Source organism: Tenrec ecaudatus, chromosome 8, assembly GCF_050624435.1.
Source record: "Tenrec ecaudatus isolate mTenEca1 chromosome 8, mTenEca1.hap1, whole genome shotgun sequence".
Classification (NCBI taxonomy): domain Eukaryota; kingdom Metazoa; phylum Chordata; class Mammalia; order Afrosoricida; family Tenrecidae; genus Tenrec; species Tenrec ecaudatus.
In genome coordinates this window covers 143,735,249-143,756,594 of record NC_134537.1, presented here as the reverse complement: position 1 = coordinate 143,756,594, position 21,346 = coordinate 143,735,249, and the positions used below count along the sequence as shown (strand labels likewise).

At 45.1% G+C, this 21,346-nt stretch overlaps 1 protein-coding gene and 1 pseudogene across 1 annotated transcript in view; one reads left to right on the top strand and one right to left on the bottom strand.

Annotated features, from left to right (window-relative positions):
* Positions 1-813: 813 nt before the first annotated feature.
* On the bottom strand, positions 814-1,177 carry LOC142455555 (prothymosin alpha pseudogene; annotated as a pseudogene).
* Positions 1,178-18,640: 17,463 nt separating this feature from the next.
* Positions 18,641-21,346, top strand: part of RAB10 (RAB10, member RAS oncogene family) — a 74,219-nt gene continuing 71,513 nt past the window's right edge. Inside the window, exon 1 of the mRNA XM_075557004.1 lies at positions 18,641-19,288. Coding sequence (XP_075413119.1) covers positions 19,162-19,288 — 127 coding nt within the window. The 5' untranslated portion in view covers positions 18,641-19,161. The remainder of the gene's footprint in view (positions 19,289-21,346) is intronic.

Sequence of the window (21,346 nt, the reverse complement as noted above, 5' to 3'; positions counted from 1 at the left end):
AAATGTGCAGCCAGTGAGTAGATTCTTAATGCCACGTGGCATGGGGATACGTCTATGGGAAAAAGCCGATCCTTGGATGTTGGTTTGGCCTTTCCCCAAGCCTGATCTTACAAAAACATAGTCCCAATTCCGAACTGAATAGACATAGTTTCTTCTTCTTCTTTTTTTAGAACTCAGCAAAATAAAATTCCGGTTTATTGTTGGACAACATTGCTTCACATATACGTCAAACAGGCCAAAAAAAATAAATAAATAAAAATAAACAGCAACTTCATAGACAAAAAAAAAAGAAGAAACCTTTTATCTTTGGCCTTTTTAACCATCTCATACAAACCAACTACTTATAGTACAGCTAAGTACATACACAAAAACAGTTACTGGAATGCTCGGAATAAGATTGTATTTTTTTGTTGTTGTTTTTGCTTTTTTTACAAGGTTTTTTTTCTCCTTTGAGATAATGAACATGGTCACATCACAAGTAGAGTCAGACATAGGACAGAGAATGCTCCAAAGGCTGGCTTGGTCATCCGAGATCATTAAAAATGTCTGACCCCTAACAGTATGTACAAAAATATAAAATGTAAATAAAAATACAAACAAATTTTCCTTTTTAAAGTACTTTTAAGAAAAAAAGCAGGGCCCGGGAAGTTTGGGTTATTTTTGCCTCCCCTGTTGCAAATTCACGGTGTCGTTTTGGTGGGGTGGTGGTGAGCGCGTGTCTGCAGTGGTGCAGCCCGAGGTGGGTGGGGCGGGACTCTTACTCGAAGGTGACCACGTTTAGATTCTGAGACAGGAAGTGGGGGGTGGATAGGTCACGGTGGCCTTTGTGTTTTTGTTTTTTTGTTGTAAGTTGAACTTTTCCTTCTGCTGTCTAGTCGTCCTCGTCAGTCTTCTGCTTCTTGGTATCCACATCGTCATCCTCATCATCTTCAGCTGCCCGTTGGCCTGTAGCTGCCTCAGCCTCCTCACCCTCATCCTCTTCTTCACCATCACCTTCCTCCTCTTCATCCTCCTCTTCCCCTCCTTCTTCATCTACCTCGTTGTCAGCCTCCTGTTCCCCATTTTCCTCATTAGCGTTCCCATTAGCGGGGGCCTCTCTCCCATTCTCCGCCTCCTCCACCACCTCCTTCTTCTCCTTTCAGTCCTTGGTGGTGATCTCCGAGCTGGTGTCTGACATGGTGGGGCACGCTGGTGATCCGGTACAGCGGATGACAAAGAGAGCGTGAGTTCGGGGACTCTGGCGAGGGAGCTGGCGGCAGAGGAGGCGCTCAGTGGAGGTGGCTGCGGCGAGCGGAACCCGGGAACCATGCGAAGATGGCTTTTCAGAGCAGCCAGTCCATACTTTCTGCTTCTGAGAGGGCTGCACTGCTCTCAGAAATTGAACATGTATTTGTGAGGAACTACAAAAGCATTTCTCTGTGTTTTGCTAGTTTCTTAGTAAAATGAAGTAATAGCAGCCATGTTCTTGGTTAAATCCAGGCCAACTCTTTGTCATGTGCACTAACTCAGTATGCATCTACCGTATTTTGCTTACACATTCATCTAGCAACAGACACTGTAGATTATCTCCAGCATTCTGTAACCACACACAAAGCTGTGAGGACCCCATGTAAGAAGCTCTCTGGAACACAACTGGGAGGGGTATTGTTGTCTCAGGGATGTGCACTGCACTGTAGCAAATATTGTCTGATTGCTTTCCAGATTACACTCCATATCCTCACCAACACTTGTTATTATCTATCTTTCTAATTTTGGCAGTTCTGCTGGGTGAGTGGGCAGCTTGAATGTAGTGTTGTTTTCAGGATCCCTGGTGGTACTGTGGGACCAAGGTGCTGGGCTGCTAACTGCCAAGTCGGCAGTTGAAACTCACTAAGCACAATGAGAGAGAAAGATGAGGCTGTTGGCTCCAATAACCCTGGCAGTGTAGTGGGTTATACCTGGGACCACAAACCTCAGAGTCTGCATTTCAAAACCACCAGTTTACACAAGGCCCACATGGAAGAAGCACACCAGCCTGTGTGATTACGAGGTGCCGAAGGGATCAGTTATCAGGCATCAAAGAACAAAAAAAAATCATATTGTGTGCTCACCTCCCTGATACGATAGCTGAAGACAAACGGGTGCATAAGCAAATGCAGTGAAGAAAGCTGATGGTGCCCAGTTATCAAAAGATATAGCATCTGGGGTCTTAAAGGCTTGAAGGCAAACAAGAGGTCATCTAACTCAGAAGCAACACAACAAAGCCCACATGGAAGAAGCACATCAGCCTGTGTGATCACAAGGTGTCAAAGAAAAGTAGAATGGAGTGTTCATAAACCATCAATAGAGTTTGCTAAATTAATGGTTTTCCTTATTTGCCGGGATTGCAATCTGTCTGCGTCCTTTTTCCCAATTAAAAGTCGAATAACAAAAAACAAAACAAACAAACAAAAACCACCAGCTGCTCCTCAAGAGAAAGCGAAGGCTTTCTATTCCTGTAAAGATTTGCAGTCTGGGAAACCCACAGGGGTGGTTTGCCTGTGTCCTACAGGATTGCTATGAGTTGGAATTGACTCAACGGCAGTGAGCTTGGTTTGGTTTGGGGGGTCTGCTCCCATAGACATGTACATGCAAATATATATAGGAGGATGGGGAAATAGATCTATGTGTCTATATTTATAGGTTAAGTATTAAGGTGGCGGAAGGACCTTGGGTCTCTACTCAAACACTCCCTCAATGCATGAATACTTTCTTTTATTAAATTGGAACTCTATGATGCTCAATCTCCCGACACACCTGCTGGAGCCAAAGTGGGTGAACAAGTAAATGTGGTGAAGAAAGCTGATGGTGCCCGGCTATCAAAAGATATAGTGACTGGGGTCTTAAAGGCTTGAAGATAAACAAGCGGCCATCTAGCTCAGAAGCAACAAAGTCCACATGGAAGAACACACCAGCCTGTGTTGTGATCGAGTGGTCCTGAAGGGATCAGTTATCAGGCATCAAAGAACAAAAATCATATCATTGACTGCACACCTCCATGATAGGATCGCTGAAGACAAATGGGTGCATAAGCAAATGTGGTGAAGAAAGCTGATGGTGCCCGGCTATCAAAAGAGATAGTGTCTAGGGTCTTAAAGGCTTGAAGGTGAACAAGCGGCCATCTAGCTCAGAAGCAAAAAAGCCCACATGGAAGAAGCACACTGGCCAGTGTGATCACGAGGTGCCAAAGGGACCAGGTTTAAAACATCATGCAAAAAAAAAAAAAGATATATGTGTATGTGTGTGCATATATGTATATATATATGTGTGAATGAAGGGGGAAGTGCAGAGTGGAGACCCAAGGCCCAAGTGTCGGCCAATGGAGATCCCCTCATAGAGGGGTTTAGGAGAGGAGATGGGTTAATTAGGGTGCGAGGTAGTACTGATGAAGAGCACAGCTTTCCCCCAGATCCTGGATGCTTCCTCCCCCCAACTACCATGATCCGAATTCTACATTGCAGGGCTGGATAGGGAAGAGGTTGTACACTGGTACATATGAGGGCTGGAGGCACAGGGAATCCAGGGTGGATGATACCTTCAGGACCAAGGGTGTGAGGGCGATGCTGGGAGAGTGGAGGGTGAGTGGGTTGGAAAGGGGGAACTGATTACAAGGATCCACATGTGACCTCCTCCCTGGAAGAGGGATGGCAGAGAAGGGGGGGAAGGGAGACTCCGGATAGGTCAAGATATGACAAAATAACGATGTATAAATTACCAAGGGCACATGAGGGAGGGGCGTGCGGGGAGGGAGGGGAAAAAAAAGAGGACCTGATGCAAAGGGCTTAAGTGGAGAGCAAATGCTTTGAGAATGATTGGGGCAGGGAATGTATGGATGCACTTTATACAATTGATGTATGTATATGTATGGATTGGGATAAGAGTTGTATGAGTCCCTAATAAAATGTAAAAAAAGAAAAGAGGAGAGAAAAAAAGAAAATGATTAGGGCAAAGAATGTACAGATGTGCTTTATACAATTGATGTATGTATATGTATGGACTGTGATAAGAGTTGTATGAGCCCCTATTAAATTGCTTAAAAATAAATAAATAAATAAATAAAAGAAACATTTAACAAACAAAAAAATATTAAAAAATTTACACCCTTGGAACCACTGTAGGGTCACAATGTGTTAGAATTAACTGATGGCAATGAGGAGGTGCCATATACTCCTTAGTAGCACAGTGAGTTAAAAGTTCAGTGGTTCAAACACACCAGCCACTCCACAGGAGCGCGATGAGGCAACTTCCTGCCATAAAGAGGCTCGAGTCCTATAAACCCTGTGGACTTTACTCCCCTGGAGCAGTTCAGCTCTGCACAGAGGCTTGCTACAGTCACTGTTGACTTCGTGGCAGGTGGGTTTGGCTTTGGGTTCTTTGGGTGGCACAAACAGATAAGCCCTCAGTGGCTACCCCAAAGGACCTAGGGATCTGCTTCCCTAAAGATTACAGCTAAGAAATCCCAATGGGACAGTTCTATTCCCAGAGGGTTGCTATGAGCAGGAACGGCTCAATGCACCACCACCACCACCACCACCACCACCAATGATTGTTCTTCTTTGAATTTCTCTGATGACAAGTGAGTTTTAGCTTTTGACCATTATAAACTCCTTCACATATTTCTGTGAATTGTCTAGAGTTTTGGCTAGCTTATTGGACCCTTGTATAGATGAGATATAGGAGTCTTGTTGGTATAGTGGTTCCATGCAAGGTCAGCAGTTTGAAACCACCAGTTACTCTGCAGGAGAAAGATGGGGCTTTCTACTCCCGTAAAGATTCACAGTCTCAGAAATCCACAGGGCTAGTTCTGCCCCGTCCTATAGGGTCACCATGAGTCAGAATCCACTCGGTAGCAATGAGCTTGGTTTTGGTATATATAAGAAATCATTTTTATCCTTATTAATTGAATAACTTATGTAAACTAAGAATAAGTTGCTTAAATCCATAGAGACAGTAAGTGGATTAATGGTTTCTTGGGAGCCTGGCAAGGGAGGTTGGTAGGAATTGGGGAGCTAATAATGATGAGCACAAGAATGAAGAAAATAAGCTAAAACTGATTGTGGTGATGATTGTACAACTCTCCTTCTTCCTTCTGTACTATTTTGTTAGGACATAATTCAAAGATCGTACAAGTCAATAGTTCAGTCATATTGAGAAGTATTGTACTATTGCTACTACACTCAGTTTCAAGGAATGTTCTTCCTTCTTCTACTCCTTGTTATTAGCGCCCCCTTACCCCTTACTCCCCCTGCCATATACCCTCCATATTTATTCAGCCATCTGACTCACCCATCCTAGGTCTCATACAACAAAAGGCATAGAAAAATAGATAGCAGAGGATCGAATAGACTACCAACGATAACAGAATACAGCAAAGATGAACTCCAGTTTGAAAGAAGACAGAAAATGTTAAAAACCAAACCAAATTCAAAATGTGTCAAACAGAAGATCAAATAATAAGGTTTTAACCATTCAAGTCAGATTTTTCATTTCAATCTACTCTAATGGTCTTTATAATATTCTCAGTCTGATAACCAGGTTATTCTCATCCCTTGACTATGGTCAGAGGGAAATCACCAAAGGTTTGTTGTATGTGTGGATCCTGCAAATGTATTTGAACTTCCACTGTCACCCATAGCCTTCTGCAAGCCAAAATCTCATGATTTTATCTCTGATCCTATTCCCTCCTTCAGATTTGGGTTATGTTCGTTACAATCTGTGGATCACACAGGCTGGTGTGTTTCTTCCATGTGGGCCTAGTTGACATCTCACATAGATGACTGCTTGTTTGAAAATGAGCCTTTCAGACCCCAGACATTCTTCTTTCTAATAACCGGGCACCATCTAATTTCTTCACCACACTTTGCTGTAGCATCCATATCTTCCATGCTTCCTTCATGAGGTCATGTGTACAGATGGGCTATGTTGTAAGAACTAATTGTTCTTAGGTTGGAGTTAGGATTAAGTGTGAGACCAAAATCCATTCCTGTATCTATGTTTTCTATATGTGTCTAGTTCACTTTAGAGACATCTTTGTTATATTATGTTAGGGAACATTACTAATCATCTCCCTGGGGGTAAGGTCCTTCTGTTTCTGGTGTCATCGATTTAGGCCATGACAATGTGTTTACAACACAATTGAGAAAAGGAAATTAAACAAGTGTAGGCTAGCTACAAATTGAAATACATGGATTGATTTGTACAGATTAAATCCTTACACATGATGGAACACTATTTATACAACAATGGGAGTTGGTAGTGAGGCAAAACTTACGATATGCAATGAAAAAGTCAGACCCAGGTCTTCCAGAACAATACACATCTTCAAATACGACATTGACGTAGTAAGCAAATAGGAGTCTGCCTACCAACAATTCAGTATTCTTGGAATAGCTGTACAACTCTTCTTGATGTGATTGACCTATTGAAATGTGAATTATATGACAATAAAACTGTTACAAATAGTTACCATGTAGAGTTGATCCGGAAGGTGGTTTCTTCTAAATCAGGCACCAAACTCCTGAGCCTTAGAGAATTTCCCAATCGGCCCTTATTTCTGTAATTTTGTAGTGGTGGCTGGATGACCATGAATCGCTCATATGCAAGTTCAGGTTGAAGTCGAAGAAAATGAAAACAAGTTCATTAGAGCAAAAATCCTACCTCGAGTCTATCCCACCTGAATTTCAAGAACATTTCAATGACAGATTTGATGCATTGAATTCAAATGACAGAATAAGAGCTGATGAGCGGTAAGAACATAAAGAACACCATACACGAGGAAAGCAAAAAGTCATTAAAAAGACAGGAAGAAAGAGCAAAGTGGATGTCAGAAGAGACTCTGAAGCGTGTTCTTAATTGCAGAGCAGTTAAGGCAAATGGAAGAAATGATGAAGTCAATGAGCTGAACAGAAATTTTCAATGGGCGGCTCAAGAAGACAAGGTAAAATATGATAACAAACTGTGCCAAGACCTAGAGTTAGAAAACCAAAAATATAGAAAACACTCAGCATATCTTACATGGAAAGAACTAAAGAAAAAATTCAAGCCTTGAATGAAACTTCGAAAGGGTACAATACTGAACGGTGCCAGAAGCATCAAAATAAATGGAAATAATACACAGGGTCACTATAACAAAAAGTACTAATCAACATGCCCCCATTTCAAGAAATAGCATATGAGCAAGAACCAAAGGTACTAAAGAAAGAAATGCAAGGGACACTGAAAGCATTAACCAAAAACAAGGCTTCAAGAATTAATGGAATATGAAATGAAATGTTTTAACAAGTTGATGTAGCACTGGGAGCACTCACTTGTCTACGCCAGGAAATTTGGAAGGGAGCTACTTGGCCAACTGCCTGGAACAGAACCATGTTTGAGCCCATTCCAAAGAAAGGTAACCCAACTGAATGCACAGATTAAAAGAAATGTAACCCAACAGAATGCACAGATTATAGAACACTACCATAATAATCACATGCAAGTAAAATTTTGCTGAAGATCATCCAACAACTGTTGCAGCAGGTACATTACCAGGGAACTGCCAGGAATTCAGGCTGGATTCAGAAGAGGGCATGACACAAGGGATATCAATGCCGATGTCAGATGTGTCTTGGCTCAAAGCAGAGAATCTCAGAAAGACGTTTAGTTGGGTCTCATTGCCTGTGGCAAGGCATTTGATTCTATGGATGAGAACAAATTCTGGGTAGCTTTGAGAACAGGAATTGCAGTACAGTGCGTTGTGCTCATATAGAACTTGTACATGGGTCAAGAGGCAGTTGTGTGAATGGATCAAGCATGGTTCAAAATCAGGAAAGGGATTTGTCAGGGTTGTATCCTCTCTCTATACTTATTCATCCTGTATTCTGCGCAAATCATCAAGAAGCTGGATTCTCAGAAGAGTGTGGCATCAGGAAGAACACAGCTTTCCCCCAGATCCTGGATGCTTCCTCCCCCCAACTACCATGATCCGAATTCTACCTTGCAGGCCTGGATAGGACAGAGGCTGTACACTGGTACATATGAGGGCTGGAGGTACAGGGAATCCAGGGTGGATGATACCTTCAGGACCAAGGGTGTGAGGGCGATGCTGGGAGAGTGGAGGGTGAGTGGGTTGGAAAGGGGGAACTGATTACAAGGATCCATATGTGACCTCTTCCCTGGGAGAGGGACAGCAGAGAAGGGGGGGATAGGGAGACTCCGGATAGGGCAAGATATGACAAAATAACGATGTATAAATTACCAAGGGCACATGAGGGAGGGGGGAAAAGGGAAGGGGGGGGGGAAGAGGACCTGATGCAAGGGTCTTGGGTGGAGAGCAAATGCCTTGAGAATGATTGGGGCAGGGAATGTATGGATATACTTTATACAATTGATGTATGTATATGTATGGATGGTGATAAGAGTTGTATTAGTCCCTAATAAAATGTAAAAAAAGAAAAGAGGAGAAAAAATGATTAGGGAAAAGACTGTACAGATGTGCTTTATACAATTGATGTATGTATATGTATGAACTGTGATAAGAATTGTATGAGCCCCAATAAATTGTTTTAAAAAAAAGAGTGTGGCATCAGGATTGGAGGAAGGCTTCTTAACAACCTGCAATATGCAGAAGACACAAGCTTGTTTGCTGAAAGTGAGGAAGACTTGAAGCACTTGCTGATGAAGATCAAGGATTATAACCTTCAACATAGATTACAACTCCATGTTAGAAAAAAAAAGCAACTCCTCACAGCTGGACATAATTAGGATAAACAGAAAAAATTGAAGTTGTCCAGAATTTTGTGTTGCTCACAGTCAATGCTCATATAAGCAACAGTCAAGAGATCAAAGGACTCCTTTCATTGGATAACTCTGCTGTGTGTAAGACCTCTTTAAAGTGTTGAGAGCAAGAATGTCACATTGAGGGCTAAGGTTAAGCTGACCTAAGCCATGGATATTTCCAATGACCTCATATGCATGGGAAAATTGTACACCGAATACGGAAGACTGAAGAAGAATCAATGCATTTGAATTGTGGTGCTGGTGAAGAATATTTTTTTAACAATTTATTAGGGGCTCATACAACTCTTATCACAGTCCATACATATACATACATCAATAGTGTAAAGCACATCTGTACAGTCTTTGCCCTAATCATTTTTTTCTCCTCTTTTATTTTTTTACATTTTATTAGGGACTCATACAACTCTTATCACAACCCATACATATACATACATCAATTGTATAAAGCACATCTGTACATTCTTTGCCCTAATCATTCTCAAAGCATTTGCTCTCCACTTAAGCCCCTTGTATCAGGTCCTCTTTTCTCCCCCCCCTCCTTCCCCTTTCCCCCCTCCCTCATGTGCCCTTGGTAATTTATACATCGTTATTTTGTCATATCTTGCCCTATCCGGAGTCTCCCTTCCCCCCCTTCTCTGCTGTCCCTCTCCCAGGGAAGAGGTCACATATGGATCCTTGTAATCAGTTCCCCCTTTCCAACCCACTCACCCTCCACTCTCCCAGCATCGCCCTCACACCCTTGGTCCTGAAGGTATCATCCACCCTGGATTCCCTGTACCTCCAGCCCTCATATGTACCAGTGTACAGCCTCTGCCCTATCCAGCCCTGCAAGGTAGAATTCGGATCATGGTAGTTGGGGGGAGGAAGCATCCAGGATCTGGGGGAAAGCTGTGTTCTTCATTGGTACTACCTCGCACCCTAATTAACCCATCTCCTCTCCTAAACCCCTCTATGAGGGGATCTCCATTGGCCGACACTTGGGCCTTGGGTCTCCACTCTGCACTTCCCCCTTCATTCAATATGGTGTATATATATATACATATATACACACATACACACATATATATACACATATACACACATATATCTTTTTTTTTTTTTGCATGATGCCTTATACCTGGTCCCTTTGGCACCTCGTGATCACACTGGCCAGTGTGCTTCTTCCATGTGGGCTTTTTTGCTTCTGAGCTAGATGGCCGCTTGTTCACCTTCAAGCCTTTAAGACCCTAGACACTATCTCTTTTGATAGCCGGGCACCATCAGCTTTCTTCACCACATTTGCTTATGCACCCATTTGTCTTCAGCGATCCTATCATGGAGGTTTGCAGTCAATGATATGATTTTTTGTTCTTTGATGCCTGATAACTGATCCCTTCGGGACCACTCGATCACAACACAGGCTGGTGTGTTCTTCCATGTGGACTTTGTTGCTTCTGAGCTAGATGGCCGCTTGTTTATCTTCAAGCCTTTAAGACCCTAGTCACTATCTCTTTTGATAGCCGGGCAGCTGGTGAAGAATATTAAAAGTACCATAAGCTGCCCAAAAAAGTCAACAAATCTGCCTTGGGAGAGGGCAGCTATTGTGTTCCAATGATCAGACTTTGCCTCACATCCCTTGGACATGGTGTCAGGGGAGAATAGTCCCTGGAGGACGACATCAGCTTGCAAGGCCCTGGTCAAGAGCGCAAACACAAGATGGCAGGATTTCCTCTCACATACTTTGGGCATGTTGTCAGGAGAAAGCAGACCCTGGTGAAGGACATCATGCATGGAAGGATCTCCCGAGAGAAAGGCCCTCAACAACATGGACTGGCACAGTGGCTCCAACGATGTGCTCAATCATGAGCAGTTCTGAGCACAGTGCAGGTCTCGGCAGCGTTTCCTTCTGTGCCATGCAGGTTTGCTCTGTGTCAGAACGGACTCCACAGCACCTCACGACAACCACGACAGTCTGGAATGGACTCCACGGCTCCTAACGCGTTTGCTGCAGCAGAGCTGTCCTTATGGGCCCCCAGAGGCTTTTCACGTCACTCGGTGTGCTGCAACCATATTCTGTTGTTTTCCTTGAGGCTGGTATAATCTTCGTAGTTACTTATTTTGTCAAAACTTCTGATGTTTTACCTACAATATTATGGTAATTCCTATTTATGAACCTGTATCGATAACTTCTGGCATCCACATTGATCTTTCATTTCTTTCCTGTCTCTCTAATGACATTCTGCTTCTTCGTGAATGAAGGTCTTGATGTGCCCCCACAGCTCATCATGTAGTGTCTTCCATCATTAGTGTTCAACATATCAAATCTGCTCTTGAGATGTTCTCAAAATTCACCGGGCATAGACTCAGGGTTGTATTTTGATTCTTGTGGATTTGTTTTAATTTTCTTCAACTGTATGCTGAACTTACATATGAGCAATTGATGGTCTGCTTACAGTTGCCCCTCGTTTGGTTTCAGCTACAGATATTAAACTTCAATCTGGGAAAGTCCATGTGCACAGTCATTTTGTGTGTTGTTGAAAAAAGGCATTTGCTATGAAGAAGTTATTGGCTTTGCAAAATTCTCTCATGCAATCTCCAGCTTCATTTCTATCACCAAGTCCATTTGTGCAACTGCTCTTCCTTCCTCTTTGTTTCCAACTTTTGCACTCCAATCACCAATAACTATCAATGCATCTTGATTGCGTGTTTAATCAGTTTCCAATAGAACTTATTGGTAGAATTCTTCAATTTCTTTATCATTAGCTTTTGTGATTGGTGCATTGGAAAGTTAGGTTTATTGTGCCAACCTGGGCAATAGGAACGTGTGGGATTAATCAGGTTGCAGTTTGATTGGAGGGCAAAGTGATAAAGGGCTCTGCAAGGCCAACTCCCCTCTCTCTGGCTCTCTAGTGATCAGAGTGTGCTGGAGCATGCTGCTGCTTTAGCCAGTTCTCCACCTCAGCCTGTGAGCTATACCATCTGTGGCCAAGCCAACCCGTGGGTCGTGTTGCTAGAGTTTGAGGCTGGTGGGTCCTGTCGCCTTGCATTGCTTGCATTCAATATCCCATCCGAGCCTGCTTGCTAATCTCAAGAGCCACTTTCTCTTGGTGACTCACCTTGCTGTTTGCTGCCTGTGGGCAGACTATGTTTGCCTTGCCTGAGGGAGAACTCCACTGTTGCTTCCTTGATCTTGGACCCAGCAGCCTACGTGTGTTGAAGGACTTCCAGTATATTATTCCAGTATACTATTCCATGGAATACCATGGAGGTGAGTTTAACTGAGCCCTCTGTACTGCTGTGAGGACTAATTAACTATTACATTCCTTCTAGCTGTATAGACCTATCCTCATATATACACATAATCATTCGTGTCTTTGTGTTAGTCTGGGTGGACTATAGAAACAAATCCAGCCTCTCTCATATGTGCATAGGAAAGAACTTTATATAAAAGAGCAATTGTGCATTAAGAAAACATCCCAGCTCAGCCTAGATCAAGCCCATAATACCAGTTCATATGCCCAGTACCAGTCTGTAAATTCCACTTCAGAATCATGCAACACATGCAATGATGCCGAGTGCAGGAAGATCACAAGCCAGGGGGTGGAAAGTCTTGTGGATCCAGTGGCGGTGGAAGCCTCGTAGCTCTGGTGTGGGTTTTCACATGGCTCCTCCAGCTCCAAGGCTCTGGCTTTCATCAGCATAGCTCCATGTGCCTTGTCAACAGGACTATCTCACAGGGATTGAGTGTGTGCCCCACCCCCAGTGAGCTCTTTATCTCCTCAGCACCTCCCAGTGAGGTCGTCAAGCTGCGACCTGATTGACAGGCTACACTCTACCCCTTCACTCTTAATAGTCTCAAGTTGACAACAGATTATGTAACTACCACAGTCCTGGTTTTGTTTCTCTAGAGAACCCTGCCTAACACAGTGCATAGAGTTGAATAATAGCTACAGTGATCAGACTTCTCTGAAGGAAGATGGATATAATCTGATCACAGATAGCATTCTCCTTCATGATGGATTTTGCAAGAATCTGTCTGACAATGAATGCCACACCATTCTTCTTGATTGTGTTATTCCCAGCATAATAAATCATCTGAGTTTCTGATTCAAAATGGCCAGCACCAGTCCCATTTCAGCTCACTAATGCCTAAGATCTTGATCTTTATGCATTCCATTCCATTACTGACCAATTTGTTCTCCTAAATTCCTACTTCGCACAGTCTACATTCCAATCATCAGAAGATTGTTGCAGCTGTTTCTCTTTACCTTGAGTCATGCCCCATCAGCATGTGAAGATCCTGAAAGCTCCACGCCTACAGGCTTTCCCTGACTCATATCTCCATGGCCGACACCCGCCAAGAAATCAGCTCCTCTGCCATCACATTTCGAGTGTCCTGAGACGTGAGGGACCCATCTGCCAGCAGTATCTCCGGCAATGTTCTGTCTCCTTTGTTTAGTCTTTCAGTATTCGAAAATGATTCAAAGATACGCATAAGATTGTCAGTGGCTTCTTCCTCCAAAGTGAGGAATGTGTTCGCTGCTACACACAAGGTCAGCAGCTTGAAATCAGCAGCTGCTGCTAGAGAGAAACGTGAGGCTTTCTACTCCCATCAAGAGTTACAGTCTCGGAAACCCACCGGGGCAACTCTACCCTGTTCTATAGGATCACTATGAGTAAGATTTGGGAGGGGTGTTAGGAAGGGACCGGTTATGTAATTAGGTGAAGCCCTTATGGCATAGTGGATTAAGCATTGGACTCTCAACAAGACCAGTGATTACATTCTAATGTTACAACATATTTGGCTTTGTCTTATCAAGTTGCCCTTTGAAATATTCTACTGAGCTCCTTGACTTCATCCTTTCTTCCATTTGCTCTGACTACTCTAAGATTTAGAGAAAGTTTCAATATTTTGCCTACACTGTGGGTGACCCTGCTGGCATTTGAAATACCTGTGACATAGCTTCCAGGATCACAGCAACACACAAGCCACCACAGTGTGACAAGCTGACAGACAAGTCGTGAACAGATCAAAGTGGGTGTCAGAAGAAACTCTGAAACTTACTCTAAATCTTAGAGTAGTCAAAGCAAATGGAAGAAAGGATGAAGTCAAGGAGCTCAATAGAATATTTCAAAGGGCAACTTGAGAAGACAAAGCCAAATATTGTGACAAAATGCGCAAGGACCGAAAATTAGAAAACCAAAAAGGAAGAGCGCGCTCAGCATATCTGAAACTGAAAGAACTCACGAAAGCATTCAAGGCTTGAATTGAAATTTTAAAAGACTCTGTAGGCAAAATATTGAATGATGCAGGAAGCATCCAGGGAAGGTGGAAAGCATCGATGTACCTAAAAGAATTAGCCAACAGTCCACATTTCAGGAGGTAGTGTATGAACAAGAACCAATGGTGCTAAAGGAAGAAGTTCAAGCTGCACTGAATGCATCACCCAAAACAAGGCTCCAGGAACTGATGGTAGACCTACTGAAACGTTTCCGAAAGCTGAAGCAGCACTGAAAGCACTCAGAGCACTGAAAGCACTATGCCTGGAAATTTGGAACACAATTACTTGACCAACTGACTGGAAGAGATTCAGATTTGTGACTTCTAAAGAAAGATGCTCAAACTGTAGGACAATATTATTGATATTGCACACAAGTAAAATTTTGCTGAAGAATAAGTGGCAGTTACATAATCTCCCATAAACTTGAGCAAAGGGGTGGAGTCTGGCCTGTCAATCAGGTTACAGTTTGATTACCTCATTTGGAGGCATGATGGAGATAAATAGCTCACTGGAGGCCAGACCCACTCTCTCTGTCTCCCCTTTCATGCTGTTGAGACACTCAGAGAACTGGAAGAGACACATGGAAACCCACACCAGTATTGGGATACTTCTACTGCCACTGGATCCACAAGACTTTCTACCCATCGGCCTGTGATTTTCCTGCATTCGGCATCATTGCATGTGCTGCACACAATTTATAGACTGGTGTCAGACATATGGGCTAATATGGACATATGGGCTCGATCTGGACTAGGCTGGGATACTTTCTCAATATACAATTGCTCTTTTATATAAAGTTCTTTCTTGTACACATATTAGTATCTATGAATTTGTTTCTCTAATCAACCCAGACTAACACAATCATCCAGCACCTGTTGTAGCAGTACATTGACAGGGAACTACCAGAAATTCAGGCTGGATTCAGAAGAGGACATGGAACAAGGGATATCATTTCTATGTCAGATGGATCTTGGCTCAAAGCAGAGAATACCAGAAATATGTTTACTGTGTTTCAAAGGCATTCGACTGTGTGGACCATAATAAACTGTAGACAACTTTGAGAAGAATGGGAATTCTAGAACACTTCATTGGCTCATTGGAAACTTGTACATGGATTAACAGGCAGCTGTAGGAACAGAACAGGAGAACGTTGCATGCTTTGAAATCAGGAAAGGTGTGCATCCGGGGTGTATCCCCTCACCAAACTTGTTTAATCTACACGCTGAGCAAATCGTCAGGGAAGCTGGATTCTCAGATGAAGAGTGTGGCGTCAGGATTGGAGGAAGGTTTCTTAACCATTGGCAGTGTGCACATTGGTTTCCTTTCCATTTCTCTTGCCCACAAAGTCCTGATTGTGCCACTAACATTCACAGAGCTCAGAGCCACTGAGTAGATTCTGACTCTTAGAGACCATATAGGACAGGGTAGAACTGCTCCATAGGGTTTCCAAGGCTGGAAAACTTTTAAGGGGAAGAGTGGCTAGTGGGTTTGAATCACTGATCTTGTTGAGAATCCAATGCTTAATCCACTATGCCATTAGGGTGTCCCCTAATTACATAACCTGTCCCTTCCTAACACCCCTCCCAAATCTTACTCATAGCGATCCTATAGAACAGGGTAGAGTTGCCCCGGTGGGTTTCCGAGACTGTAACTCTTGATGGGAGTAGAAAGCCTCACGTTTCTCTCTAGCAGCAGCTGCGGATTTCAAGCTGCTGACCTTGTGTGTAGCTGCGAACACATAGCTCATTGTGGCACTAGGGCCCCGCTGAATTACATGGAGGAGATGAACTATTATTTACAGGATAGTTCCTCCTAAATTCTATGACCTTGACCTATAATACATTGGTTAAGAAATACAGTTAATTCCTAAAGTTGCAGAATATGAGGCCCAGGAAGAACACGTTCTAATTGATAAAACCATTGGAAACAATTGTGATAAAAAGTGAAGCTCTGTTGTTTTTTCCCCCCCAGCAGCTTATTTTTCTCAGCCCTGGTTGCGAATCTTCTCTTTCTGGGATGAAGCCAAGTTTATTTCAATTTCAAAAGATGTCATGATTGCAAGTTCATGGACCTGCAGAGACCACTCTGTGACCTGATATTAGTTGATTTCATAGGAACCCTGATCGAGCTGGCTAGTAAGCGTTGGATTGCTAATTGCAAGGTCCATGGTTAAACACACCAGATACTCTGGGACAGAAACATGGCGTTCTCGGCACTCAGAAAGATTTGCAGCTTCAGAGGCTCTCTATTGGGGCCATTGTCAGAATTGGCTTCATGGCAGTGGATTTTGTATCTGTTGATTCAGTAAAAGGGGGAGGGCAGGATTCAATTGAGTTAAAATTAGCCAATGGCTGTTCTTTTCTTCTCCCTCCGCACCCACTTCCATCTATTGATCGTTGGTTTGGAGTCAGAATGATCTCCCCACATACATAGAATAACCACGTAGAATACATTTTGTTTCCGTTTGAGTTTTGATTACTTTTAGTAATCCTTAGAGTTTATGTAGTCATATTACTTTCCAAAGAATTTTTATAGCTAAAAAACATCTAAAATGCTTAAGAGTACGGGGGCTTGGGTTAATTGAACGTACTTTGAAAGGAAGGATCAAGCGAACTCTGAACATTTTCCGCAAGTGTTGGACATTGTGACTCTGGATCACAGATTTGTGAAGCACTGAGTATTATCTATTTTGTCATTGTATAGATTGTCTGTGACAGCCATCTGTCTGGTCTGTTGCTCTGTGGTGGTTTGCATGTTGCTATACTGCTGGAAGGTGGGCTTCAAAAAGTTTGTGTAAAAATTCGATCATCTTTTCACTTCATTTTCATCACAGACTTTTGAACCCATCGATAGGTCAACTGCCAGCAGGGTTACTCCTGGGGGACAGGTTTCAGTATAGCTTCCAGAGTAAGGCAGACTAAGAAGGTAGGTCTGGTTATCTACTCCAGAAAACGGGCCAGTGTAAACAGATTACGGTTCACAGCAGAACATGGTCTGAGCTGCTTGTGCTGGGCATTTCATTAGGAAAAATCAATTGCTAGAGGAGGACATTGTTTGGTGAATGAAGGGCCAATAATAAGAGCTTAGAAGACCCTCAGTGCGATGAATTGGTAGAATAGCTGCAATTATGAACTTGAAGACACTCTGGTGACTGTGGAGATCCTGCAGGGCCTAATTCTGTTGTCTATACGTGGCCATGGGTTGACGGGACAGCAGCTAACAACATAGGCGGTCTATTCCAGAATTGTTGACATTATCATAAGACATTACAAAGTGGAAGAAGAATGAGTCATAGAGGTTAAGAGGTTTAAATGACATGACTAAGTTGGACAGTCAGAGACATGAACCGAGGAGTGGGATGTATTAAAGAAAACAAGCGTCTTCAGTACTGGATGGTTTAGAGGTGGTTGGGAAGGAAAAATGTATGACAAACCTTTAAGCCCCAGAATGAAGTAGGATTACAATTGTCTGAAAGATCAGCTTTAATTATACACTAACTATACAAACCTGTTGGGGGGGGGGATTCGAGCGTAGTTTTTATTTTGCTGTCCCTCTCCTCCAATTCCTGTTTCTTGCTTTCCCGAAGTCCCAGGGTTTCTACTGCTATCAGGTGGAACCAGCCCATAGCGGTCAACGACTTGACCATCACAGCCCAGGCGTTTGGAGTGAAGCAAGCCGAGAAAATGGAAGGGTCAAGGTAGTGGAGTGGGCTTGGGGTAGGGGTAGGCTTCCCCATTAATTTTTGACATCCGTGGCTGGATTTCCAACTCTGGGAGGGGCCCTGCCTTCAGAGAACAGGTCTTGCTATCTCCCGGGTTCCAAGAGGGCCCGACCCCAAGAGCCGGAGCCCAGTGTTCTCTGCAGGGCGCAGCCCCTTAGTTTCCACTGGGGAGGTTCTCCATGTGCCCGAGTGTTTTCAAGACCTCTTCTCTCCTCGCCCAGGAAGGCCGATGACATCATTCTAACCTGAGCAGCATGGCCAGGTTTCGCGTTTTCAGCCTCCTGCCCTCATGAACGCCGGCTCTCATTCCTTAAGCAAACTGGGACGGAGACGGAAAGCGTCTTTGGTCAGGTCTATCCCCCGGAGGGCGAGCACTCCAGGATGCGTCTCCTTTTAGCAAAGAGGCTATTAAGGCACTCGGGACGCGACCCTTTCTTGCGTTTACGAGCCACACCCACACAGGGATACAAGGCCACCAAGACCATCGCTAACATCTTTGCTCGACATGCTGACGAGCGGCCCGGTGGAGCACAGTCCGGAGGACGGCCCCAGACAAGGAGGGCGGGAGGGGTCGGGAGGCGAGGTCCCCGCCCTGCGCCTGCGCAGTCTCTCGGCAGCGCCTGCCCGCAGGGCGTGCTCGTAACGCCGCGCACTATCAGGCGGCCTCAGGGAGCGCGCCCGCGGCCTCGCCCTCGGGCCGCTCTGGTTTCGGCTAGGTTTCCGAACGAGGTTTGGAGCCCCGAGCGCTCCACCCTCCGCCCCCGGGTGCCCCCGCGCGCTCTTGCGCGCATGCGCAAGACGGGACCGCAGGCTGAGGGCGAGAGGGAAGGGCGGGCGTACGTCCTTGCGTGCGTCTCAGGCAGCGCGCACGCCGGCGTGAGAGGGCACGGGGAAAAGGTGGCTCTGGCCGGGGCGGCGCGGCTTCCTGTGGCTATGTAGCTGAGCTTGTCGGCTCGGGCTCCTCTCAGGTGGCCATCGCCGCGGTCGAACGCAGAGCTGCTGCTCCGGAGAGAGGCGGCCGTCACCCGCGCTGCGCTCCCTCGACGGCAGAGCTTGCTCGCTAGCCCGTGGGAGCGTCCCGACCGAGCTGCTCTGAGGGGGGAGGGGAGGCCATTTTGTCCCGACCGACTCCCCGGAACCGGGCGGAGCGGCTGGGAGAGGCTGTGGGGCTGTGGTCGCCGCCCTCGGAGGCACCGGACGCCGCCACCGTCGGGGCTTCCTCGACGAGGCCGTTCGTAGGTCGCCCGCGCCCTCCGAGCCCCCCCCTTTCCCCTCGCTTGCCCGGTCCTCCGGCCTGAGGACGCCGGAGTGGGGAGTTGGCCGTAGTGAGAGGGACCGATCCCTTGGGGCCGCCGGCGGCGAGAGCCTGAGCCGCTCCTCCCAATGGCGAAGAAGACGTACGACCTGCTCTTCAAGCTGCTCCTGATCGGGGACTCGGGCGTGGGGAAGACCTGCGTCCTCTTTCGTTTCTCGGATGATGCCTTCAATACCACCTTCATTTCCACCATAGGTAAGACCTGTGGGCGGAGGGCGCCCAGCCTCGGTAGCTGCACACTGTCCCTTTGACTCCAGACATCTTGCTTCCCGTAATATACGCCTTTGTTCCCGCGATTCCGATCCCAGGCGACAGACCCAAGTTGCTGTTTGAATCGGCATCGAGCTTCCTGGGGCGGGGTCCTCCCCTGCCTGCCTTCCTTCCACCCGATCGCTGGCGTTGGAGGCTCCCCCTGGGCTAGGTGCCTTCGGTGACCAGATCGCCTCTGAACGGCGTTCCCTCGGCCTCCGAGCGTCTTCCGTAGCCGTGCGGAGTCCCTTCGCTGTTTGCTCTTTGTCACGGCTCTGCTTTCGTGGTTGGGATTGAGCAGTTCGTGGTCGTTTGGTAAAGGCCTGGATTTCTACGCGGGGCAAAGAGAAGCTTCCATATGGTCATAACTTAGAGTAAACTTGAGGGTTTGTGTGAAGAGTAATTAAGGCAAATTAGGGGGGGGTGAGTGACCCCGCGTTGACTAATCAATCCATTGATGTGTCAAACCATCGGAGGCTCCCGGGGCTTGGGGTGGGACACGCCGGCATATTGGTTTCCCAGTGCTGCTCCTGACCTCAGCAGAAGCCGTCCTCTCGGGAGACGATCCGGTTTGGGGCTCAAATCCGACTTCAGTGAAGTCAACTTCTCCTTCCCTTTTACTTCACGCTGGCGTTTACGGAAAGTATTTTGCCAGTCATAGCCCTAAGGACGGCTAATGTACTTTCACCTCATGTTTCAGTATTACTTAGCGCGTGGCTCATTAAAGATGGCCCTTTTGAGTCGGTTTCCCGTTCAGGAAAAGAACGGGGAAGATTCTAGGAAAGCCCCTTTCTGGTGGTTGGGAGATTTTTGGGGCATCAATAACTTAATTGTGCCCCATGAATTGTACGTGAACACCCCCCTCCTCACTCCCCCCCTCCCCCACGGAATACATTTCTTAAAGGTCACTTAGAGCTCAGCAAGTACTCGGTTCTGGGACAGTGCAAGGAAACACCCATTTTAAGTGTAATTTCATATTGATAATGATTTTGAAAAAACCTTTGCAGGCTTCTGTGATCTTTGAGAATGGTCAGACATTAAACTGATTCGAAACCATTTGTAGCAATACTGAAATCATTGATTTGGATTCGTATGACAAATATTCATCCCCTACTTAATTCATTTTCATATGAAACAAATTATATTGAAATTGGTCAAGAGGCTATTTAAAGTTTTCATCTGGTACCTTTATACTGTGTCACATTTCGTGAAATTTAGGACTTGTCTGTCCCATGAATTAGCACGTTTAAGTTTGCTTTTAATCCACTTTTAGCCATCACTGGTAGATTGGGTGACTCCATTGTTGAGCAGATATTTATTGAGCATCTAATATTAGGCACTGTGGAATGTCTTGAGGAGCAGTCTGGTGAGGGCTATCACTGTGGAAAGGACCACAAAAGGGTTAGCAAAGGATGAGTTCCAAGGGGGTTGGCTTAGATAAGATGGTGTTTAAGATAAAGTCTGAAGGACACCTAGAGGAATAGCCCAGAGAAATGGGATGGGGCCTTTCTGGGAAGGGGAGTAGAGAACCAATTTATTGTAAGATAAGGGGTTTAATTCATATGGTCAATGTTATTCATGTGGCACCTTTGAGAAGGGTGGGGTAGAAAGGAGGAAGCAAAGTGCTAGCTCCATGAACCCTGTAAAGTTTTTTTGTAATGGATGCATACTCACAACCAAAATCCAGCCCTGTACAGTCATGACATCATCTTTTGGGCTAATTCTTTCACTTAGAAAAATGTGTGGCGGTTTTGTTTCAGACCCACTCACTGCCACCCAGTCCATTCTGACACCTACCTACCCACCAACCCACCCTCCACCCCCACCCCACTGCTATCTAGTAGTTAATTCCGATTCATAACAACCCTATAGGACAGGGTAGACCTGAGTTTCCGAGTAGAAAGACCTGTCTTTCTGAAACATACTGGCAGGGTTGGAATTCTGGTTCCACAGGTTAGTAGCAGTGGGTCCGTTGGGCAAGTTGCCTAACCTCTGCCTCAGATT